The sequence below is a fragment of the Saccopteryx leptura genome, chromosome 5 (assembly GCF_036850995.1).
Source record: "Saccopteryx leptura isolate mSacLep1 chromosome 5, mSacLep1_pri_phased_curated, whole genome shotgun sequence".
NCBI lineage: Eukaryota > Metazoa > Chordata > Mammalia > Chiroptera > Emballonuridae > Saccopteryx > Saccopteryx leptura.
In genome coordinates, this window is record NC_089507.1 from 194,210,793 (window position 1) to 194,234,767 (window position 23,975).

Below are 23,975 nucleotides of genomic sequence, written 5' to 3' on the forward strand. Positions count from 1 at the left end.
GACCACAGCATCGAAAGGGAGGACCTGTCAGCTAGGGGACACATGTGTAGAGGAAGGGAATGGGACCATCTTATAGGGGTGACCTAGGTGAGGGTCGTGACTTCTCCTTCTCTCTACATTTTGCCCAGCTCCTGTGCTATGACAGGAGCTATGTTGTGTGCTAGATTTTGGGTCCAGTGTTCAGCTCCAGACTTCCAAGATTTAAGACTGTGACTGCTAGGGGGGGCTTTCACCCAAAAGACCAGAAATAAAACTGCTCTGAGGGTTGCACTTTCAAAATCAGCCCAGCAGGGGTAACTCCACACATACTTCTACAGGGTGTGCCCAGGTGGTAGTGGTAATGGCAGGGCTGGCAGCTATACTCCAATCCCTTGAAATCCCAGTCAGAAGGTCACCTCTGGACCACTGAGGAGGAGCCAGGACCACAGAGGGCTCATTCCAGAGCATCCCACTCAGCAGTTCTGTGTATCTTCCTTTCTTTCCTTTTGCCGATTAGATTAGATTGTGTTCAATTTTTTAAAAAATCCTATAAAGCATTGACCGGGAACACTGAGGTCACCAGTTTGAAACTCTGGACTTGCCTCATCAAGGCACATATGGGAGTTGATGTGTCCTGCTTCGCCCCCCTTCTCTCTCTCGCTTCCCCCCATCTCCTCTCTAAAAAATGAATTAAAAAAAAAAGAAGCCCTGGCTGATTTGCTCAGTGGTAGAGCGTCGGCCTGGTGTGCAGGAGTCCCGAGTCCCGTGTTTGATTCCCAGCCGGGGCACACAGGAGAAGCGCCCATCTGCTTCTCCACCCCTCCCCCTCTCCTTCCTCTCTGTCTCTCTCTTCCCCTCCCGCAGCCAAGGCTCCATTGGAGCAAAGTTGGCCTGGGCGCTGAGGATGGCTCTATGGCCTCTGCCTCAGGCGCTAGAATGGCTCTGGTTGCAACAGAGCGATGCCCCAGATGGGCAGAGCATTGCCCCCTGGTGGGCATGCAGGGTGGATCCCAGTCAGGCACATGCGGGAGTCTGTCTGACTACCTCCTCCTTTCCTACTTCAGAAAAATACAAAAAAAAAAAAAAAAGAATCCCAGCCTGACCTGTGGTGGCGCAGTGGATAAAGCGTCGACCTGGAAACGCTGAGGTCACCGGTTCAAAACCCTGGGCTTGCCTGGTCAAGGCACATATGGGAGTTGATGCTTCCTGCTCCTCCCTCCCCCTTCTCTCTCTCTCTCCCCCCTCTCTAAAAATTAATAAAAATAAAAAAATTAAGAAAAATTAAAAAAAAAAAAAGAATCCCAGTCAATAAAAAGAAGCTAAAAAAAATTGCAAACATTAGAGTAAGAGGATCAACTCCTCTCATCCAATGCTACTTCTGGGCAGAAGGCTCAGTCTTCCTATGGAAGGGATGACCTGGCACCAGACTGTACTCATCAAGCACTAGGCTTAGTTAAGGGGTCTGGTGTGACCCTGGAGCCTTGCCAGGAGCGGAGGAAAAATGACCACAAGCTTGTAAAGTCCTACTTCTCCAAGCCTGTTCCCAAACAGCATCTTCTTTGTGGAACTCATTTTTCTGGTACCTTTTTTTTTTTTTTTTTTGGTCATAGATTATGACATGTTAAATTGATTTTTAAAATTGGTACATGGGCCTGACCTGTGGTGGCGCAGTGGATAAAGTGTCAACCTGGAAACGCTGAGGCTGCCGGTTCAAAACCCTGGGCTTGCCTGGTCAAGGAACATATGGGAGTTGATGCTTTCTGCTCCTCCCCCCTTCTCTCTCTCTCTCTCTTTGTCTCTCTCTCTCTCCCCCCCCCTCTTTATAGTGAATAAATAAAATCTTTATAAAAAAATTAAAAAAAAAATTGGTACATGGTACCAAAAATTCAGACAAAGAAGAAAATTCAAATGATACAAAAAGGTAGTAAGTCTGACCTGTGGTGGCGCAGTGGATAAAGCACCGATCTGGATCACTGAGGTCGCTGGTTCAAAACCCTGGGCTTGCCTGGTCAAGGCACATATGGGAGTTGATGTTTCCTGCTCCACCCCACCTTCTCTCTCTCTCTCTCTCCCGTTCTCTCTTCTCTCTAAAATGATTAAAGTCTTGGCCCTGGCCGGTTGGCTCAGCGGTAGAGCGTCGGCCTGGCGTGCAGGAGTCCCAGGTTCGATTCCCGGCCAGGGCACACAGGAGAGGCGCCCATTTGCTTCTCCACCCCTCCCCCTCTCCTTCCTCTCTGTCTCTCTCTTCCCCTCCCGCAGCCAAGGCTCCATTGGAGCAAAGATGGCCCGAGCGCTGGGGATGGCTCTGTGGCCTCTGCCTCAGGCGCTGGAATGGCTCTGGACGCAACAGAGCGACGCCCCGGAGGGGCAGGGCATCGCCCCCTGGTGGGCATGCCGGGGGGGGGGGGGGGGGGGGGGGCATCCCGGTCGGGCGCATGCGGGAGTCTGTCTGACTGCCTCCCCGTTTCCAGCTTCGGAAAAATGAAAAAAAAAAGAAAAAAAAGAAAAGAAAATGATTAAAGTCTTAAAAAAATTCATTTAAGCCTGACCTGTGGTGGCGCAGTGGGATAAAGCGTCGACCTGGAACACTGAGGTTGCCGGTTCAAAACCTTGGACTTGCCTGGTCAAGGCACATATGGGAGTTGATGCTTCCTGCTCCTCCCCCTTTCTCTCTCTTTCTCTCTCATTCCTCTCTCTCTAAAAATCAATAAATAAAATTTTAAAAAATCTTTTAAAAAATTTCATTTTTTAAAAAGAGAAAAAGGTAGTGAAAATTCAATCTCTTACCCACACAAATCTCCCAGCAGCCTATTATAAATTTGTTACATCATCTATAACAGTCTAAGCCACCTGACCGGTGGTAGTGCAGTGGATAGAGTGCCGGCCTGGGAACCTGAGGACCAAGGTTCAAAACCCTGAGGTTGCCAGCTTGAGCATAGGATCATAGACATGACCCCATGGTCATTGGCTTGAACCCAAAGGTCACTCACTGGCTTAAGCCCAAGATCGCTGGCTTGAGCAAGGGGTCATTCACTCTGCTGTAGCCCCCCTGTCGCCCCATCAAGGCACATATATGAGAAAGCAATCAGTGAACAACTAAGGTGCCGCAATGAAGAATTGATGCTTCTCATCTCTTTCCCTTCCTGTCTGTCTGTTCCTATCTGTCCCTCTGTCTCTCTTTGTCTCTGTCACAAAAAAGATTTTATTTATTTATTTTTATTTATTATTATTATTTTTTAACTCAGTGAGAGGAGGGGAGGGAGAGACAGACTCCCACATGTACCCCAACCAGGATCCACCCGGCAAGCCCAAGAAAAGTGAAAACACATATCCACACAAAAACTTGCATACAAATGTTTTTGTTTTCAACAGAGACAGAAAGGGACAGACAGACAAGAAGGGAGAGAGATGAGGAGCATCAAGTCTTCATTGTGGCACCTTAGTTGTTCATTGATTGCTTTCTCATAAGTGCCTTGACCAGGGGGCTCCAGCAGAGCGAGTGACCCCTTGCTCAAGCCAGTAACCTTGGGCTTCAAGCCAGAAGCCTTTGGGCTCAAGCCAGTGACCATGGATGGGGTCATGTCTATGATCCCACACTCAAGCCAGTGACCCTGCGCTCAAGCCGGCAACCTCAGGGTTTTTGAAGCCTTTTTTTTTTTTTTTGGTGCTAGGCTTTTTTGGAGAGGGAAAGTTTATTTTTTATTTTTTTATTTTTATTTTTTAATTTATTCATTTTAGAGAGAGGAGAGAAAGAGACAGAGAGAGAAGGGGGGGAAGAGCAGGAAGCATCAACTCCCATATGTGCCTTGACCGGGCGAGCCCAGGGTTTCGAACCGGCGACCTCAGCATTCCAGGTCGACGCTTTATCCACTGCGCCACCACAGGTCAGGCGAGGGAAAGTTTTTTTTGTTTGTTTTTTTTATTTTATTTAATTTTTCCAAAGCCAGAAACGGGAAGGCAGTCAGACAGACTCCCGCATGCGCCCGACTGGGATCCACCCGGCACGCCCACCAGGGGGCGATGCTCTGCCCATCCGGGGCGTCGCTCTGTTGCGACCAGAGCCACTCTAGCGCCTGAGGCAGAGGCCACAGAGCCATCCTCAGTGCCTGGGCCAACTTTGCTGCAATGGAGCCTTGGCTGCGGGAGGGGAAGAGAGACAGAGAGGAAGGAGAGGGGGAGGGGTAGAGAAGCAGATGGATGCTTCTCCTGTGTGCCCTGGCCGGGAATCGAACCCGGGACTCCTGCATGCCAGGCCGACGCTCTACCACTGAGCCATCCCGCCAGGGAACCTCAGGGTTTTGAACCTGGGTCCTCTGCATCCCAGCCTGACGCTCCATCCACTGTGCCACCGCCTGGTCAGGTGCAAACAAATGTTTATAGCAGCATTATTCATGGTTACCAAAAGGTAGAAGCAAGTCAAATGTCTATTAACTGAAAATGTGTAAACAAAATGTCATATCCATACAACAGAATTTCATTCAGCCATTAAAAAAATGAAGTACTGCCTGACCAGGTGGTGGCGCAGTGGATAGAGCGTCGGACTGGGATGTGGCAGGACCCAGGTTCGAGACCCCGAGGTCACCAGCTTGAGTGCAGGCTCATCTGGCTTGAGCAAAGAGCTCACCAGCTTAGACCCAAGTTCGCTGGCTCCAGCAGGGGGTTACTCGGTCAGCTGAAGGCCCGCGGTCAAGGCACATGTGAGAAAGCAATGAATGAACAACTAAGAAGTCGCAACGCACAACGAGAAACTGATGATTGATGCTTCTCATCTCTCTCCGTTCCTGTCTGTCTGTCCCTGTCTATCTCTGCCTCTGTAAAAAAAAAAAAAAAAAAATGAAGTACTATAGCTGCTACAGAAAGGATGAATCTTTAAAACATCATGCTGCCTGGCCTGTGGTGGTGCAATGGATAAAGCATCGACCTGGAACGCTGAGGTCGCCGGTTCAAAACCCTGGGCTTGGCCCTGGCCGGTTGGCTCAGTGGTAGAGTGTTGGCCTGGTGTGCGGGAGTCCAGGTTCGATTCCCCGCCAGGGCACACAGGTGAAGCGCCCATCTGCTTCTCCTCCCCCTCCCCCTCTCCTTCCTCTCTGTCTCTCTCTTCCCCTCCAGCAGCCAAGGCTCCATTGGAGCAAAGTTGGCCCGGGCGCTGAGGATGGCTCCATGGCCTCTGCCTCAGGCGCTAGAGTGGCTCTGGTTGCAACAGAGCAATGCCCCAGATGGGCAGAGCATCGCCCCCTGGTGGGCATGCTGGGTGGATCCCTGTCGGGTGCATGCGGGAGTCTGTGTGACTGTCTCCCCATTTCCAACTTCAGAAAAATACAAAAAAAACAAACCAAGAAACAAAAAACACCTGGGCTTGCCTGGTCAAGGCACATATGGGAATTGATGCTTCCTGCTCCTCCTCTCTTCTCTCTTTCTCTCTCCCCTCTCTAAAAAATGAATAAAGACTTAAAAAATACTTTAAAAAAATCTTCTAAAACAAACAAACAAACAAACAAAAACCATGATGCTAAGTGAAAGAAACCAGTCATAGCCTTGGCCAGGTAGCTCAGTTTGTTAGAGCATCTTCCTGGTACGCCAAGGATGTGAGTTCTATCCCCAGTCAGGGCACATACAGGAGTTGACCAATGAGTGCATGGATAGGTAGAACAACAGATTGACATTTCTCTCTCTCTCTAAAACCAATAAATAAAACTTTTTTTTGAAACTGCTAAATTTTACTTTGTTCTCTCTACAGAAAATACTAGAGAAACTTCAAGCCAAAAATACATGCTCTCTACAAAAAAGTGTGAAGGTTTTTTTTTTTATTATGTGTAATATAGGTACAATTATTTAAAGTTAATAATTTTTTTAAATTTTTATTTATTGATTTTAGAGAGAGAGGGAGAGAGAGACACAGAAACATCAATCTGTTTCTGCATGTGCCCTGACCAGGGATCGAATCGGCAGCCTCTGTGTATCAGTACAATGCTCTAACCAACTGAGCTATCCGGCCAGGGCAAAGTTAATAAATTTTTTTTTTCTTTTTTTTTTTTTTTTAGAGAGAGAGGGATAGACATGGACAGACAGACAGGAATGGAGAGAGATGAGAAGCATCAATCATTAGTTTTTCATTGCGCGTTGCAACACCTTAGTTGTTCATTGATTGCTTTCTCATACATGCCTTGACCACGGGCCTTCAGCAGACTGAGTAACCCTTGCTGGAGCCAGCGACCTTGGGTTCAAGCTGGTGGGCTTTTTGCTCAAACCAGATGAACCCTGTGCTCAAGCTGGCAACCTCGGGGTCTCGAACCTGGGTCCTCTGCATCCCAGTCCGACGCTCTATCCACTGCGCCACTGCCTGGTCAGGCTTAATAAATTTTTATTTAAGGAATTTCATATGTTGTGAGTCCTTCACTGCAGTTCCTCCAGTCTGAGTCTTTTTTTTTTTCTTTTGTATTTTTCTGAAGTTGGAAACGAAGGGCAGTCAGACAGACTCCCGCATGCACCTGACCAGGATCCATCCAGCATGCCCACCAGGGGGCGATGCTCTGCCCATCTGGGGCATTGCTCTGTTGTAACCAGAGCCATTCTAGCGCCTGAGGCAGAGGCCATAAAGCCATTCTCAGCGCTGGGCCAACTTTGCTCCAATGGAGCCTTGGCTGCAGGAGGAGAAAAGAGAGACAGAGAGGAAGGAGAGGGGGAGGGGTGGAAAAGCAAATGAGCACTTCTCCTGTGTGCCCTGGCCGGGAATCGAACCCAGGACTTCTGCATGCCAGGCCGACGCTCTACCATTAAGCCAACTGGCCAGGGCCTCAGTCTGAGTCTTAATCCCTTTTTTTTACTCAGTCTTGTTGTCATGTCAGTAAGTCCTATATAACAGTAATAGAGATGAATCATGTGATCACAAACTATCTGGTCACTAGCAACCTACAATTAGCAAGACAAACTCCAGAGATCTGAGACAGCTATTAAAAAATCTCACTGGTCAGGGTTCATATGTAGCAGAGCAGCTCCCTCGCTGCGATCTATTGAAAGTCAGCCCATGACACAAGGGTAAAAATTCAAAATAAAAAAATTAAAAAAAAAATCTCACTGGAAGCCCTGGCTGGTTGGCTCAGTGGTAGAGTGTCGGCCTGGTGTGCAGGAGTCCTGGGTTCGATTCCCGGCCAGGGCACACAGGAGAAGCGCCCATCTGCTTCTCCACCCCTCCCCCTCTTCTTCCTCTCTGTCTCTCTCTCCCCCTCCCGCAGCCAAGGCTCCATTGGAGCAAAGTTGGCCTGGGTGCTGAGGATGGCTCCATGGCCTCTGCCTCAGGCACTAGAATGGCTCTGGTTGCAACCGAGCGACGCCCCAGATGGGCAGAGCATCGCCCCCTGGTGGGCATGCAGGTGGATCCCAGTCGGGCGCATGCGAGAGTCTGTCTGATTACCTCCCCATTTCCAACTTCAGAAAAAAAAAAAACCCGGCCTGACCTGTGGTGGTGCAGTGGATAAAGCGTCGACCTGGAAATGCTGAGGTCGCCAGTTCGAAACCCTGGGCTTGCCTGGTCAAGGCACATATGGGAGTTGATGCTTCCTGTTCCTCCCTCCTTCTCTTTCTCTATCTCTTTCTTCTCTCTCTCTAAAAATGAATAAATAAAATAAAAAATTAAAAAAAAATCTCGCTGATTACCAATGGGTATTACAAAGGCATTTACACCCTGTGTTATGGAAATAAGGGTTAATAAAATGTTCCCAACAGGCTGAATGCTAGCAATGTAGTAGAAAGAAGACCTAGTGGAAAAATGTTTTGTGGTCATGTCCACAGCAAATGCTCAATAAATAAAACTTTAAAGAAGTCAGCCATAGACACATAATTTCATTCATATGAAATGTCTAGAACAGGGAAATCTATAAACAGAAAGTAGATTAGTGGTTGCTTAGGGCTGGGGGAGGGGTGGTAGTGGGGCGCAGATAGGGAGATGGTAGCTAAAAAGCATGGAATCTCTTTCTTTTTTTTTTTTTTTTCCATTTTTCTGAAGCTGGAAACAGGGAGAGACAGTCAGACAGACTCCTGCATGCGCCCGACTGGGATCCACCCGGCACGCCCACCAGGGGCGACGCTCTGCCCACCAGGGGGCGATGCTCTGCCCATCCTGGGCGTCGCCATGTTGCGACCAGAGCCACTCTAGCGCCTGAGGCAGAGGCCACAGAGCCATCCCCAGCGCCTGGGCCATCTTTGCTCCAATGGAGCCTTGGCTGCGGGAGAGGAAGAGAGAGACAGAGAGGAAAGTGCGGCGGAGGGGTGGAGAAGCAAATGGGCGCTTCTCCTGTGTGCCCTGGCCGGGAATCGAACCCGGGTCCTCCGCACGCTAGGCCGATGCTCTACCGCTGAGCCAACCGGCCAGGGCTTGGAATCTCTTTCTAAGCTGATGAAAATGTTCTGAAATCGACTGTGGTGATAGTTTCATATAACTGTGAATGGTACACTTTAAGCGGGTAAATTGTATAGTACATGAAATATATTGCAATGAACGTATTAAAAATAAAAGCATATGCTATGAAGGATTAGGGGAGAGATGAGATATTTCTCTTCGGAGTTTTGGCTCTAGGAACTCTATGGCTGGACCACCTCTTTGCTGCTAACTGCAGCTGCTCCCCATCAATAGGCCCATAGTATCTTCTACTTCCAGGCCCAACTTTAGTGCCCTACCAAGGGAACTGATACAGCCGCTTCTAGGATACACACACACACACACACACACACACGTGTTGATGGCATATCCATTTCCAGACACCTTGCTCTAACCACTGCCTGTAGTAGTGCATAGGGCCCATTTCTACTCCCTCTCGTCTATTTCCCACACCAATTTATCCCAAGCCCTGGATCCCCCACTTCCTTCCACAAGCCCCATCTTTCCACTTCTCCACTTTAAGGAATTCCACAGTCATCCTTTTCTTCTCCTGGCCCAGGCTGTCCGAAGCTGCGTGTCAGGCCTAATAACCATTCCACTTACCTAATCACTCTTCTTTGGGCTTCTCCACAAGCTTACCATTCTCCTTTTCATTTTATTAAAACATTAGGTTTTTGGGAGTTTCTTTGATTGATATTTTTCAAAGAGAGAGGAGAAGGGAGAAAGAGAAACACTGATTTGTTGTTCCACTTATTTATGTATGCATTCATCAGTTGATTCTTGTACGCGCCCTGATGGGGGGACCGAACCTCTAACCCTAATGTTACCCAGCCAATGCGCTAAACAGCTGAGCTATTGGGCCAGGGAGCTGCATTTCATTTTAAAGGGCCTATTACTTGATTATTGAAGGAAACTTGGATAATTCAGCAAAGTAGAGAAAAAGCCCACCCACATTCCAGTTTAAGGGGGGGGGGGTGGAAAGGACATATGTCACATGGATGAAATCTCCAAAATGTAACAAGCTTTCCTGAAGATGCACGGGAAGGAGTCCTTAGCCAGGTGGCCCTACATTCACCTTTGTACAGGGACCATACACGCATTATGGGCAAAGCACAGATCTGGCCCGTATAGGAAAAAGTCTCCCACATTTTCTTCTGGACCTTGTGATTAGAAGAATATTTTTTATATCTCAGGGGTGGGAAAGGGCTAAGTAAGACACAAAGCCTAGAAGCAATACAGAAAAAATGGATAGATGTGCCTACTTAAAGATTTAAAACTTCTCATATCTAAGACTCCCTAGGCTAAGTTAAAAGACAACTGGAGAATGTATTTGCAGTATACATTTTTCCCCCTTCTAGCATGAGACAGAGAGAGAGACAGATAAGAAGATTAACTTGTTCTCATATGTGCCTTGTGGCCAGGGTGGAGAGGAGACCTCCTGCTGAGCCAGTGACCCCTTGCTCATCATCTAGCTCCAGGTACTCACTCAGCACTCCTCCTGGGACCACGGCATTCCTCTCTGCCTACTTCTCATGTTACTCTAAGAGATTTTTTTAAACACTGTAATACAGTCAACGTTTTAAGAATTTTATTTTTATGTGGTGCAGAAAGAAGAGATTTCAGGGACTCATGTGTATGTATGCCTATTTATTATATACATGATATTATTTCTGCTGGTACAAACACATATTTAGGACTATGTGCATGTGACACACTAAGATGTTATCAGTGTTTATCTACAAATTGTGGGAGTACCAACAAATAGATTTAAAACTAGTGTTGCTTATAAAAATACCCTAAATGTGTGGCAATAGGCTACAGAGATTAGTTTATTCATAACTGGACCAATATACAACCATTAAAAAGAATGTTGGCCAATATGGTAAAATTCTCATCACTTGATGCCAGGTAAAAGAGCAGGAGATGCCAGATAGACAGTCTCTACAATCTGATACCAGTTTTATGCAATAATTTTTTAAATGCATGCGCCTAGAGAAAAGACTGGAAGGAAATGTATCAAAATGTTACTTGCGTATCTCTCCAGGTGTTGGGATGAAAGGTGATTTCTAGTTTCCTATACTTTTAAGTTTCTGCAAAAAGCATGGGTAATTTTCACCTTAATAAAACACAAAACATAGTTGCTATTCTTTACAAGCAGCAATTCGCTGCCTACCCGACTCCGTGGCTGGGCACCATGCCTCCGCCCCGGGGTCAGCGGAACCCGCAGCACTGGACGGTCCAGCAGGCCGCAGCGCCCCACCGCGGTCGGTCCGGGGCGGCGGGGAGGGGTGGGCGCGGAGGGCGGGGAGGCGGTGCCGGGCGTCCACGCGCTTCCCGCGAGATCCCGCTCCGCCCGCCCCGCCCCGCTCGCCGCGCTTCTAGCTCCCCGCGCCGCGGCACTTCCTGCCTTCGGTGCCCGCGCCACCCGCCCTCGTCCGCGCTCGCCGCCTGCTGCCTGCTGCTCGGCGCCGCGCCCGCCGGCGCCCCCGAAGGTGTCCCCGGCCCGACCGGTCGCCGCCCCGCCTGCTGCCCCGAGAGCCGCTTTGTCTCGGGCGGGGCGCGTGGGAGAGGCCGCCAGGTGCCCCCCGCCGCGGGCCCGGGCCCTCCGCCCCGGGGCGGCGGCGGTGGCGCCGGGCCCCGGGGCGGGGGGCGCGCCAGGATGGGCCCCAAGCGGCGGCAGCTGACGTTCCGGGAGAAGTCGCGGATCATCCAGGAGGTGGAGGAGAACCCGGACCTGCGCAAGGGCGAGATCGCGCGGCGTTTCAACATCCCACCGTCCACGCTGAGCACCATCCTGAAGAACAAGCGCGCCATCCTGGCGTCGGAGCGCAAGTACGGTGTGGCCTCCACCTGCCGCAAGACCAACAAGCTATCCCCCTACGACAAGCTCGAGGGGCTGCTCATCGCCTGGTTCCAACAGATCCGCGCCGCTGGCTTGCCAGTGAAGGGCATCATTCTCAAGGAGAAGGCTCTGCGGATAGCCGAGGAGTTGGGCATGGACGACTTCACTGCCTCCAATGGCTGGCTGGACCGCTTCCGCCGGCGGCACGGAGTAGTGTCCGGCAGTGGCGTGGCTCGAGCCCGCTCGCGTAGCACTGCTTCCCGGGCCCCAGCAGCGCCCGCCAGCCCACCTGCGGTGCCCTCGGAGGGCAGCGGCGGGGGCACGACGGGCTGGCACGCTCTGGAGGAACAGCCGCCGTCGGTGGTCGAGGGCTACGCCTCCCAGGACGTGTTCAGCGCCACTGAGACCAGCCTGTGGTACGACTTTCTTCTGCCGGATCAGGCCGCGGGGTTGTGCGGCAGTGATGGACGTGCGCGCAGGGCCACCCAGCGCCTGAGTGTGTTGCTGTGCGCCAACGCAGACGGCAGCGAGAAGCTGCCCCCGCTGGTGGCCGGCAAGTCAGCCAAGCCCCGTGCAGGCCAAGCTGGCCTGCCCTGCGACTACACTGCCAACTCTAAGGGTGGTGTCACCACTCAGGCCCTGGCCAAGTACCTGAAGGCCCTAGACACCCGCATGGCTGCAGAGTCTCGCCGAGTCCTGCTACTTGCCGGCCGCCTGGCTGCCCAGTCCCTGGATACCTCGGGCCTGCGGCATGTGCAGCTGGCCTTCTTCCCATCGGGCACCGTACAGCCGCTGGAGCGGGGAGTGGTCCAGCAGGTGAAGGGCCACTACCGTCAAGCCATGCTGCTCAAGGCCATGGCTGCGCTAGAAGGCCAAGATCGGTCAGGCCTGCAGCTCGGCCTCATGGAGGCTCTGCACTTCGTGGCTGCAGCCTGGCAGGCAGTGGAGCCTTCGGACATAGCTGCCTGCTTTCGTGAGGCTGGCTTCGGGGGTGGGCCAAATGCTACCATCACCACTGCCCTCAAAAGCGAGGGTGAGGAAGAGGAGGAGGAGGAGGAGGAAGAAGAGGAGGAGGAAGAGGAGGAAGAGGAAGGTGAAGGGGAGGAGGAGGAGGCAGAGGAGGAGGAAGAAGGAGAGGAAGAGGAGGAAGGGGGGGAAGGAGAGGAGTTGGAGGAGGAAGAGGAGGTAGAAGAGGGTGATGTTGATGACAGTGATGAAGAGGAGGAAGAGGAGGAAGAGAGCTCCTCTGAGGGCTTGGAAGCAGAGGACTGGGCCCAGGGGGTAATGGAGGCTGGTGGCAGCTTTGGAGGCTATGGTGCCCAGGAGGAGGCCCAGTGCCCTACCCTCCATTTCCTGGAAGGTGAGGAGGACTCGGAGTCGGACAGTGAGGAAGAAGAGGACGACGATGACAATGACGATGACGATGAAGATGATGATGATGAGGATGGTGATGAGGTGCCTGTGCCCAGCTTCGGGGAGGCCATGGCTTACTTTGCTATGGTAAAGAGGTACTTGACCTCCTTCCCCATTGATGATCGTGTGCAGAGCCACATCCTCCACTTGGAACATGATCTGGTCCATGTGACCAGGAAGAATCACGCCAGGCAGGCAGGAGTTTGGGGTCTTGGATATCAAAGCTGAGCCATTGGGCCTAGCCATGCCCTCGACCCAGATGTGGCAGCGTCAGCCCAGGGCAAAGGACTCTGGGCAGCTGCTGTGGATAGAGCCAGAATGGGAGCCCCAGATCCTTTAGTGATGATCTCCAGGCCCTGTGAACAAGCCCCATCAACTTGGTAGGGCCCAGGGCTGGGGTCAGCCTCACTGCCTGCTTACTGCCTCTTTCTCAGAGTCCTGTTTCCTCCCCATTTGCCCCTGAGCTTGGGGGACCAGTTGGGGAGCTGTCTGGTGCTACCACACCATGCCATCAGTGGACTAGGCCACAGCAGCCGCCAGGGATGGGCCCTGGAAGCTCCCGGCCAGAGAGTGCCTCTCCCCTCTGCCGTCCACACCAGGTCTTTGGTGGGGGGGACCCCAAAGCCATTCTGGGAAGGGCTTCAGAGGAAGGTCCAGCCTAGGCCCCCACAAGGCTGGCAGCCCCCACTTCTGCCCCCAGACCGCCTCGAGAAGCACAGTCTAACTCACCACAGGCTTCTGAGCCTGCCTCTGCCTGCTTTCCCACCTCCCCAATCCCTTTCTCTGGCCCAGCCCATGTTACTTTCAGCCCTTGGTTTTCTTTCCAGATTGAAGGCTCCCAAGAGGCCCTCCAGGGGAGTGAAAATGGGCGTTTCCCTTGTGGGCAGCTGCAGGCCCCATGCCTCTCCTCCCTCGCTGGCAGGGTCCTATCCTGGGCAGGGGGCCTGGGGCTGGGCCCAGAGTCCAGCCATCCAGCTGCTCCTTTCCCAGTTTGAATTCAATAAATCCGTCCACCCCCCTTTTGTGGGTGTGAACGTTTTAACAGCCAAAGGTGCATCCTTCATGGTCTGGGCTTGCGTCTGTCTTGGGGACATGTCCTTTTCTGGTTTCCTTTGGCCTTGCTCTGGTGGGACATGACAGCAGATGTTGCGAAAGTGGCCACAGCCTAGGCCCTGACGAGGGTGAGAGACCACCTCTATATCTAAATGCTATCTAGACTTGGCGAGGTAGGGGTCTTCAGTGCACCTGCCTGTGCATGGGTTTGAGGAAGCCGTGGCTTGCACTGCTTTGGGGTTAGAAGCTTGGGATCAGTTGGCTGGGACAGGAAGGAGGGAGCCAACAGTCTCTTGGGCTAAAGTAAATTACCTGGGAAGTAGGCCTTTCAAGGCTCATTAAAGAAGGTTCTTGCAGGAGTGGGGCCAGAGGGCAGAAAGAAAGGGGTGTTAGAACAGCTGTTGTGCTCCAGGTTGGAGTTTGGAGGGGCATACAGGGCAGCCTAGTGGCTATTCTTGGGAACAGAGGCGGAAGAAGTGGTATTGCTGGGGAGAGATTGCACCCCCAAGAGGCTGAAGGTGAATTAGCAACTCCCTGTGTGGTGCCCTGCAGCCACCCCCCACTCCCCAGTCCAAAGGTGAAGACAAGCCCCTGGCTGATCCTATCCGCTTTCTCCTTTCTGGGCCAGCCCTGTGTTCCTAGCCCTCCAGCACTGAGGCCTTCAGGCTCCAGCGGTTCCAGCTGAGGGAGGGCCTGATCTTGAGCAGGGCAGTCTGGGCCCCAAACCGGTTTTCCCACCTTGACTAGGGCTGGCTCATAACCCCTGTAGTCCTGTAGTTCCCCCCCACACCACCTTGCAGTTCCTCTCTCCACCCTGGAATGTTAAAGGAGGGTGGGTATTCAGGTAATCTTTTCTTTTTTGCTTGCCTTGGGTGTGGTCCCTTCTAGAAATGCAAGTTCTCTATGTATGACTTTAAAACAAAAGATGGGATCATCAGTCCACCCTTGGCTTTCCTCACTCCTGGCACTCAGGGCTTGAAACTAAGTGACAGCAAAAAAGTAGGGATTCCTCTTACCACCATGCTCTCACCCCCACCTCCTGGCCTGCTCTGGAGTAAGTCCACCATGCCCTCACCCCCACCTCCTGGCCTGCTCTGGAGTAAGTCCACCATGCCCTCACCCCCACCTCCTGGCCTGCTCTGGAGTAAGTCCACCATGCCCTCACCCCCACCTCCTGGCCTGCTCTGGAGTAAGTCCACCATGCCCTCACCCCCACCTCCTGGCCTGCTCTGGAGTAAGTAAGTGGGAGCAGTAGCCCTCTCCCCAGGTTCCTCTGGCCAATCAAAGTTCACCTCAAATAACAAGGCAAGTCCTTCCCATTTGTCTCCTGCTTACAAGGACATCTCTTGCTGCAACTGAGATCATCTCATTATTGATAACACCAACTGATGTTTATACATCTTGCCACATGTCAGGCACTGTGCTAAGCACTTTAGATGCTCACAAAGCCCCGATGAGTTAGGTAAAACCACGGGAAAATAGGCACAGGGAGATCCAGTAATGTGCCCAAAGCTATACCACTAGTGTGGAAGCCACTGTTCTCCCCATGATGACCCCCTACAAGTGGCCCCTTATTGCTGTTCTTCCTAAGAAGCAATAAAGAAAGGACCCATCTTCCTAATCCTAAAGGTAGTCCTTTGAAATGGAACTGGTTACTGAAATAAATTTCTAACCCATGGACGAATAGCTTTTTGGAGCAAGATATGTGATGTGGAAGTGTCTATAGGAGTTTTTGGAGCTCTTACACCTATAACCAACTCCTGTTCCAGCAGTCTCCAAACAAATACAGGTCTTTTGTAAATACTCTTCCTATTCTCCTCCCCATTACTCTATTGGGACAAATAGATGAGAACTAACTGCATTTCAGAAAGAAGGTAATAGGGTTAAGGAGTTAAATGACCTGCCCCAGGCACTGGCCTTAAATTCTGGTGTTCTCTCTGGGAGTCTGGGCTACATATTAAATGCCATATCAGGACAGGGCTGGGAAGGGGGATGCAGTGAATGGACCTATATATAAGTCCATAGCTTTGAGCAAGGAGGCATTATGGCCCAGTCCATATGGGAAGCAGCAGATGCTGCCTTCACTTGGGACTGCTTGCTAAAGGAAACAGAAGGGGCATCTCAGCCCTCTAGGAATGCTGGTGCAGGGGTTCTGGAGGCCTGGTTGGCTTTGGCAGGACCCGCGGTGAACCAGTGGTTGGTCAGCGGTGACGTGGGCAAAAATGCTTTTTTCTTGGGAGGCGGGGAAGACAAGGCCACCTATAGTCAGTCGCCTTTTCGAATCTGAGGCCTGAGTGACAGTAACCAGGGAAAACTACAACTCCCAGAAGCGTCTGCTTCCCGGAGTCAGGAACGGTTGTCATGGTTTCAGAAAAACAATATGGCCGCTCCCTCCTGGTACGGGAGTCTTCGGGTTACAAAGGCAGAAGCGGATCTGGGCGCCCGCAGCCGCGAGAGAGGAGGCACTTGAGCGGTCGTGAGTTTGGGGCTGGACGGTTCACGGCCGGAACGGCCTGCCTCTGCCGAGGGCGCCAATGGCCGGCAGCGTGGACGAGGAGGCGCTGCATCAGCTGTACCTGTGGGTAGACAACATCCCTCTGTCCCGGCCCAAGCGAAATCTCTCCCGGGACTTCAGTGACGGAGGTGTGTGTCCACATGTTCTGTCCTGTATGAACGTGTGTAAAGGGGTTTTGTGTACATGTCTTTATGCTTGTGTGCATGTAGGGTGTGTATGGTTTTTTTTGGGGGGGGGGAGTGTCACTGCCTCTAGGACTTCAATTGTAGCAGTGTGTCAGTGTCTCTCCTGGGACTTAATGACTAAGATGTGTATCTGTGTATTGTCTTTTTGCATCTCTATGTGTGTGCATGCACATTGCTGTATTCTATGTTTGTATTTTGGGAGTCTGAGCCTGTGTGTGTTAATATGTATATTGACACATTCTATCCTGTGTGTATGTAGGGGGATCTTGTGTGCATATCTGTCACTTTGTAGATTGTGTAGGTATCTGTGTGTCTGAGACTGTCTCCTGGGATTTTTTTTTTCTCTCTCTCTTTTTTTCTTGCTCTCTCCTGGGATTTTAATGTGTGACTCTTTGTGCTTCTGTGTCTATGTTGGTTACTGTCCCTTGGAACTTCAGTGATGGAAGTATATGTTTGTGTACATGTGTTTGTCTATCTCTTTGTGTCTGGGTGTGTGCTATATGTGTGCCTGTGTGCCTGGGCATATGTGTATCCTATGTGTCTACAAATTCTGTCCTATGTGCATATCTGTAGAGGGATCTTATCACAGGTGTCTGTGTAAGTCTCTGACTTTCTCCTGGGACTTTGATGTTGGAGTATATGTGTGTATCCATATGAATGCCTAGGGTGGGGCCCCAGGATCCTGAAAGACTCCTATGAAATGAATTCTCTATTAAAGCACTAGAGGCCACTGTTTTCAAATGCCCTGAGTTAATGGGTAAGGGATTCAGTCCCTCTGGGGTATGCTGGAGGCTTAGTCTCCAGCTGATCACTGATCTCACTTCTTTGGCTCCTCCTCCCCTAAACTCTACCACTCCCCACTCCCTATCATTTTTTCCCTTTCCTCATCTCCACGTCTCCACTTGCCCCCCCCCCCGATTCTCCCATCCCACCCATTTCTTTCCCCTTCCTCTTCTCCCTTTCCTATCCCCCTATCTTCCACGTCTGCTCCCACTCCCACTCTCTCAGTCCTGGTCGCAGAAGTCATCAAGTTTTACTTCCCCAAGATGGTGGAGATGCACAATTATGTCCCTGCCAACTCTCTCCAGCAGAAGCTCAGCAACTGGCGTCACCTGAACAGGTAGAAGAATATCTGAGTGCACTAGCAGGATCTTCAGCCCCGACCCTGGGCTCCCAGGAAGGGCAGGATGGGGAGGGACAACGCAGACAGAATTGTCTGGTAACATAATCAAGAAACTCTTCTATTGGGGAGGCGACAAGGTAACTTAGGACACCCAAGGATGGGGCTCAGGTATGATGCCCTTCCATTCCCTCCGGGCTGCACACTTAGTACAGCAACTGCTGCACCCACTTTTTTCTCCCCCATCCCGTCCATTTCCTGAGGACCTAGTCTGCCTTCCCTGTGTCTGCCTCCCAGGAAGGTGCTGAACAAGCTGAACTTCTCAGTCCCAGAAGATGTGATGTGCAAGATTGCGCAGTGCGTCCCTGGCGTGGTGGAGTTGGTGCTCATTCCGCTGAGGCAGCGCCTGGATGAGTGGCAGAAGCAGAGGAAGCAGGGCTCAGGCTCCTTACAGGTGCCACCCGACTCAGGCTTCTCCCACTGGTCTAGGGGAGCTCCCCAGGCTGGGGAAAGCTCCCCCCTTAGCAAAAGTGTGGAAGAAGGGTGCCTGGTTAAAGGGAGCCTGGCCTGAGGGACAGGGGAAGGGACCTGGGCTCCTTAGGGATGGGCGAGCGTAAGCTCATGGTAAACCTTGCGGTTCTTTCAGGAGCTGGCCCCCCAGGATGGCACTGGCTACATGGATGTGGGTAAAGTGGCTTTTTCCCCCCCCCCTCCCAGGAGGAGTTGTTCTCTTATCTTTCCTTCTTATGGGAGGAGGGCGGAGGGGAAGACAAGAAAACAGGACTGCAGAAGTTAATGCACCACTAACCTCTTCTTAGGTTTCTCACAGAAGGCTCGAGGAGAAGGTGCCCTGGACCCCCAGGGAGGGGGGCAGCTCAGGTAAGGCAGCTCCCTGCTCAGGGCTGGGAAGGTAGGGAAGGCAGGCCCCGGGTGGGGGGAGGCCTTGCTGAGGAGCACCGGAAGGGTGAAGGTGGAGCTTAAGGTCCAGGCCTCCTCTAACCTGATTCCCACCCAGGGGGACACGGCTGCCAGCCTCCAGGCCTCGAGGGTATAACCAGGTGCTGCATGGAGACCCAAGTTTCGTCCTCCAGATCGCTGAAAAGGAGCAGGAGTTGTTAGCCTCACAGGAAACTGTGCAGGTGAGAGCACTGGGAAGGTGAGGGATTTGGGGCCCCAGAGGCAGGGACAGAGCGCAGCGGGTCCCTGGACTTGACTTCTGCACCCCGAGGCAGGTCCTCCAGATGAAGGTGAGGCGCTTGGAGCACCTCCTCCAGCTCAAGAACATACGCATCGACGACCTCTCCCGGCGGCTCCAGCAGGCAGAACATACGCAGCGGTGAGCGCGGCTCTGGCCACTCAGGGATGCCCAGTGTCCGCCAGAGCCCTGACTCCACAACCCACCTACTGAGTCACCCACAGACAGACACAGACAAATGGGCGGGCGGGGTCAGTGGCTTGGAAGAGCCTCCTGGGGCATAGGAAGCCCCTCCCTTGGGGTGAGGATGAGTGTGGGGTTGGGGGATAGGAGCCCTTAGTGGAGCCAGAGACTGAGCCACATCCTTCCATTCCATTCGGGTCAGGAGAATGGACTGCTTTCCAGAACTCAGGAGCCATGTGCAAAGACTTGGTGTGCACCCCAAAACAGTGTCCAACATCTGGGACTCCACCTTGGAGCTCCCTGTGTTGGGCCTTGGGGGGCGGTCCACTGATTTGGTCCACATCCCTAGAACTGAGTCGTTACCCAGCTGTGAGGACCGTGATATCCCCATCCAGGCTAGTTCTTTGCGCCCTGGGCTATAGGGAAAGCTACCCCCGGCAGCTTAGGGAGTTCCTTGCCACTCTTCCGTACTTACATGGGACCCCTCTGGAGGCCGGAGGAGCACAGCCACTGGGGAGGGAGGGGTGAGGAGTGGCTCAGCTAGGTGTGGCGAGAAGACACGAGGAGTGCCTATACCAGTTGCCCTCCCCTCCCATGAGGCGTTGTTGAGACTATTGGGGGTATACGGGAGTGAGCTGCCCCCATTAAAGGTGTGCTCTTTCCTATTCCTGCTCTCTCTCTCTGCTGGATCCTATGGACAGTGAGGTCCTGCCTCCTTTGTGCTGCCCCCTCCACCCCTTGAGTGAAAGAGTCTTTGGGGCCCAGAGTGGGTCTTACATTGAGGGCAGCTGGGCCCTGGATCGCCATTGCTTAGTAGGTTGATATCACAGAGCTTTAGGTCTTCTATACTAGGAGGGTCTGATTTCTAACTCTGCCCTTATTGGACTGACCCCTAAACCCATCCTTATACTATCCTCCAACTCTGTCCAAACTCAGACTTTAGATTCTCTCCAAATGTAGCCAGATATTTGCTCTCAACACTGCCCATGGACTGACTGACCCCTAAATATGTCCTCTGTATGACACTCAACCCTTACAGACTGATCCCAAGTTCTATGAACTGAAGACAAGCTTAACTCCCAATCCTGGTCAAGACACCATGGCCATGGTATAACCCTAACTCTGATCAGTAATAGTGAACATTTGGAAACCTGAGTCCCCCTCCCCCAGTTCTGTTCCGAGGCATACACTCAGCATATACCCAGGAGAAATTTGAGCTCTGTGTTCTGTGTACTGGTACACATGTATAGTGATGTTCATAGCAACATGTTTTGTAATAGCAAAAGAACTGAAAAGGATTTTTATTTGTTATCTATTACTGTGTCACAAATTAGCACAAACTTAACGGCTTAAAGCAACATGAACATATCTTCTATGGCTCAAGAGTCCAGGTATGGCTTAGCTGGGTGCTCCTTTTCAGGGGTTCTCACAAGGCTGCAATCAAAGTGTTGGCCGGAGCTGGGTCTCATGTGAAGGAGTGACTGGGGTGGGACTCATGTCCAGGAGAAGTGCCCATCTGCTTCTCCACCCCTTCCCTTCTCCTTCCTCTCTGTCTCTCTCTTCCCCTCCTGCAGCCAAGGCTCCATTGGAGCAAAGTTGGACCGGGCACTGAGGATGGCTCCATGGCCTCTGCCTCAGGCGCTAGAATGGCTCTGGTTGCAACAGAGCGACGCCCCAGATGGGCAGAGCATTGCCCCCTGGTGGGCATGCCATGTGGATACCAGTTCATGCGGTTGTTTGCTGAGTTGTTTCTTGTGGCCTGTTCAACTGAGGGTTTTAATTTCTAGCTGGTTGTTGACTGATGGCTGCCCTCATTTCCTTGCCATCTAACAAGGAACTTGCTTGTTCACTTAGATGCTCTATTTAGTTGTGCATTCATTGATTGTTTCTCTTAAGTGCCCTGATAGTAGATTGAATCTGCAGCATTGGCCAGGGTCTCAAAATGTGTATTTTAGAGTTAGAGTCTGCTAGCAAAATGGAAGTTATACTATAGTCTTAGCTAATGCAATTACGGGTGTGCCATCCATCACATCCATCCCATTCTATTTATTTTTATTTTTATTTTTTTGTATTTTTCTGAAGTTGGAAATGGGGAGGCAGTCAGACAGATTCCCACATGTGCCCGACTGGTATCCACATGGCATGCCCACCAGGGGGCAATGCTCTGCCCATCTGGGGCGTCGCTCTGTTGCAACCAGAGCCATTCTAGCGCCTGAGGCAGAGGCCATGGAGCCATCCTCAGTGCCCGGTCCAACTTTGCTCCAATGGAGCCTTGGCTGCGGGAGGGGAAGAGAGAGACAGAGAGGAAGGAGAAGGGAAGGGGTGGAGAAGCAGATGGGCGCTTCTCCTGTGTGCCCTGGCCGGGAATCGAACCTGGGACTCCTGCACACCAGGCCGACACTCTACCCCTGAGCCAACCGGCCAGGGCTGGAAGTCATTTTAGAAACTGGCTACAAGGAAGAAAAAGCTATGAAGGATAAAACCTAGGATAGTCATTACTTCTGAGAGAAAGTAAAGATTTATATCACATGAGTAGATATAAATTATTTGTAATGTTTTAGCTTGTGGGGCAGGTGGTACGTTTACAGGTATTCATAAGTGGCTGTTTATGGACAACTGGGGAAAAAGTGTCATGAACCAAGGATTATGTGGAGCCAAATTCTGTTTACTCAAGCTCTTAAAAATGTAAAAGAAGAATAAAAAAAAAATCAAGCTCTTAAAATAATAAAATAAAAATAAAAATGGCCTGACCTGTGGTGGCACAGTGGATAAAGCATCGACCTGGAATGCTGAGGTTGCCAGTTCAAAACCACCTCCAAAGATGAGTATAAAACAAGATTTGTATCGCCTGATGTGTGGCGACGCAGTGGATAAAGCATCGACCTGGAATGCTGAGGTCGCCGGTTCAAAACCCTGGGCTTGCCTGGTCAAGGCACATATGGGAGTTGATGCTTCCTGCTCCTCCCCCCCTTCTCTCTCTCTCTCTCTCTCTCCTCTAAAAAATGAATAAATAAAAAAATAATTTAAAACAAGATTTGTATCACCCCATTTCACAAGCCTAGAGGGCAAGAAGTCATGTAAAAATGTATTTAAAATTTTTTGTTATTTAATATTTTGAATAGATAAAACACATCATTAAAAAAACCATAAAGGCCTGACCTGTGGTGGTGCAGTAGATAAAGCATCAATCTGTAACACTGAGGTTGCCGGTTTGAAACCCTGGGCTTGCCTGGTCAAGGCACGTGTGGGAGTTGATGTTTTCTCCTCTTCCCCTTTCTCTCTCTCTCTCTCCTGTATCTCTAAAAATGAATAAATAAAATCTAAAAACAGTTTTAAAGATTTTTAAAAAAATTTATTCATTATAGAGAGGGAAGAGAGAGAGAGAAAGAGAGAGAGAAGGGGGTAGGAGCAGGAAGCATCAACTCCCATATGTGCCTTGACCAGGGAAGCCAGGGTTCAAACCAGTGACCTCAACATTCCAGGTTGATGCTTTATCCACTGCACCACCACAGGTCAGGCTCCCCCACCATTTTTTTTAAAATTTTTATTTATTTATTTATTTATTTATTTATTTATTTACAGAGACAGAGAGTGAGTCAGAGAGAGGGATAGACAGGGACAGACAGACAGGAACGGAGAGAGATGAGAAGCATCAATCATTAGTTTTTCATTGCGCTTTGCAACACCTTAGTTGTTCATTGATTGCTTTCTCATATGTGCCTTGACTGCGGGCCTTCAGCAGACCGAGCAACCCCTTGCTGGAGCCAGCGACCTTGGGTCCAAGCTGGTGAGCTTTTGCTCAAACCAGATGAGCCCGCAGTCAAGCTGGTGACCTCAGGGTCTGAACCTGGGTCCTTCCGCATCCCAGTCCGATGCTCTATCCACTGCGCCTCCGCCTGGTCAGGCTCCCCCACCATTTTTTAACACAAAGGGGAAGCAGACTACCCACTCTGTTCTGTATCTTGATTTTCCACTCAACGAGATCTCTTGTAGATATGTGATAATGGTCAATGTTAGGTGCCAATTTGGGCCACAGTGGCTCAGAAATTTAGTTAATTATTATTCTGGATGTTTTTGTGAGGGTGTTTTTGAATGAGATTAACATTTAAATGGGTAGACTGGGTAAAGCAGGTTGTTCTCCCTGATCTAAGTGGGCCTCTTCCAATCAATCGAAGGTCTGAATAGAATAAAAAAGCTGTCTCTTCCCCGACTAAGAGAATTGCTCCTGCTTGATAGCCTTTGAACTGGGACATCAGTTTTTTTCTCTGCCTTTGGACTCTAACTGAAACATGGATTCTTCCTGGGTATTAAGCCTTCTAGCCTTTGGACTGGACCTAAACCATTGACTCTCCTGGGACTCCAGCTTGCTGACTCATTTTACAGATCTTGCAACTTGCCAGCCTTCATCATTGCATGAGTTAATTTCTCTGTTTCCCATTGGTTCCATTTCTTTGGAGAACCTTAACTAATGCGAGATTTTCCCATATGAGTGCGTTGAAAATTTCCTCTGCTTTTAAAACGAAATAAAATTCTATTGTCTGTACCAAGTTTAATTAATACTCAAAGGACATTTGATTTGTTTATTGATTGATTGATTTTAGAGAAAGAGGAAGGGAGAGAAAGAAACAGTGATGTGTTGTTTCACTTAATTTATGCATTCATTGGCTGCCTCTTCTATGTGCACTGACCAGGGACTGAACCCACAACCTTGGCATATTGGGACTCTTCTCTAACCAGCCAAGCTATCCAACCAGGGCTATTTTTTAAATTCTTTTATTATTAATAATACAACAATGCGCCTGACCTGTGGTGGTTTAGTGGACAAAATGTTGTCCTAGAATGTGGAGGTTATGAGTTCAAAACCCCAAGCTTGCCTGGTCATGGCACAGATGGGAAGCAACTACTGTGAGTGGATGCTTCCTGCTCCTCCTCCCTTCTATCTCTTTCTCTCTCTCCCTCTTTCTTTCCTCTCTCTAAAATCAATAAATAAAATCTTTAAAAAACAACACAGTGAATAACTTCATACATTCATAATTTAGTATTGTGTACAAGTATATCTGCATGATAAATTCCAGAACTGGGATTGTTAGGTCAAAGAATACATGCATTTGTAATC

General features: G+C 50.6%; 2 protein-coding genes across 3 annotated transcripts; both read left to right on the forward strand.

Moving 5' to 3' along the window:
- The first annotated feature begins 10,735 nt into the window (after nt 1–10,735).
- On the forward strand, nt 10,736–13,658 carry CENPB (centromere protein B). Its single transcript, XM_066387304.1, has one exon. It carries the CDS (start codon nt 11,013–11,015, stop codon nt 12,834–12,836), a length of 1,824 nt encoding a protein of 607 aa, XP_066243401.1. The 5' UTR covers nt 10,736–11,012; the 3' UTR covers nt 12,837–13,658.
- A 2,274-nt stretch (nt 13,659–15,932) lies between these two features.
- SPEF1 (sperm flagellar 1) lies at nt 15,933–20,357 on the forward strand. 2 transcript variants are annotated; one of them, XM_066387305.1, is made up of 8 exons: nt 15,933–16,304; nt 17,370–17,481; nt 17,779–17,935; nt 18,128–18,167; nt 18,300–18,360; nt 18,497–18,620; nt 18,714–18,817; nt 19,899–20,357. In XM_066387305.1, exons 1-8 carry the CDS (start codon nt 16,196–16,198, stop codon nt 19,921–19,923), a joined length of 732 nt encoding a protein of 243 aa, XP_066243402.1. In that variant the 5' UTR covers nt 15,933–16,195; the 3' UTR covers nt 19,924–20,357. The 2 variants fall into 2 exon arrangements, with proteins under 2 accessions (XP_066243402.1, XP_066243403.1); XM_066387306.1 differs by having other exon boundaries at nt 18,714–20,357.
- The last annotated feature ends 3,618 nt before the right edge of the window (nt 20,358–23,975 follow it).

Excerpts from the sequence above, each read along its gene's own strand:
- CENPB (XM_066387304.1), top strand. The coding sequence starts at position 11,013 with ATGGGCCCCAAGCGGCGGCAGCTGACGTTCCGGGAGAAGTCGCGGATC.
- SPEF1 (XM_066387305.1), top strand. The coding sequence starts at position 16,196 with ATGGCCGGCAGCGTGGACGAGGAGGCGCTGCATCAGCTGTACCTGTGG. Across the intron at positions 18,361-18,496 it reads CAGGGAGGGGGGCAGCTCAG|GGGGACACGGCTGCCAGCCT; the intron begins GTAAGGCAGCTC and ends ATTCCCACCCAG. Across the intron at positions 18,818-19,898 it reads CAGGCAGAACATACGCAGCG|ACTGATCCCAAGTTCTATGA; the intron begins GTGAGCGCGGCT and ends CAACCCTTACAG.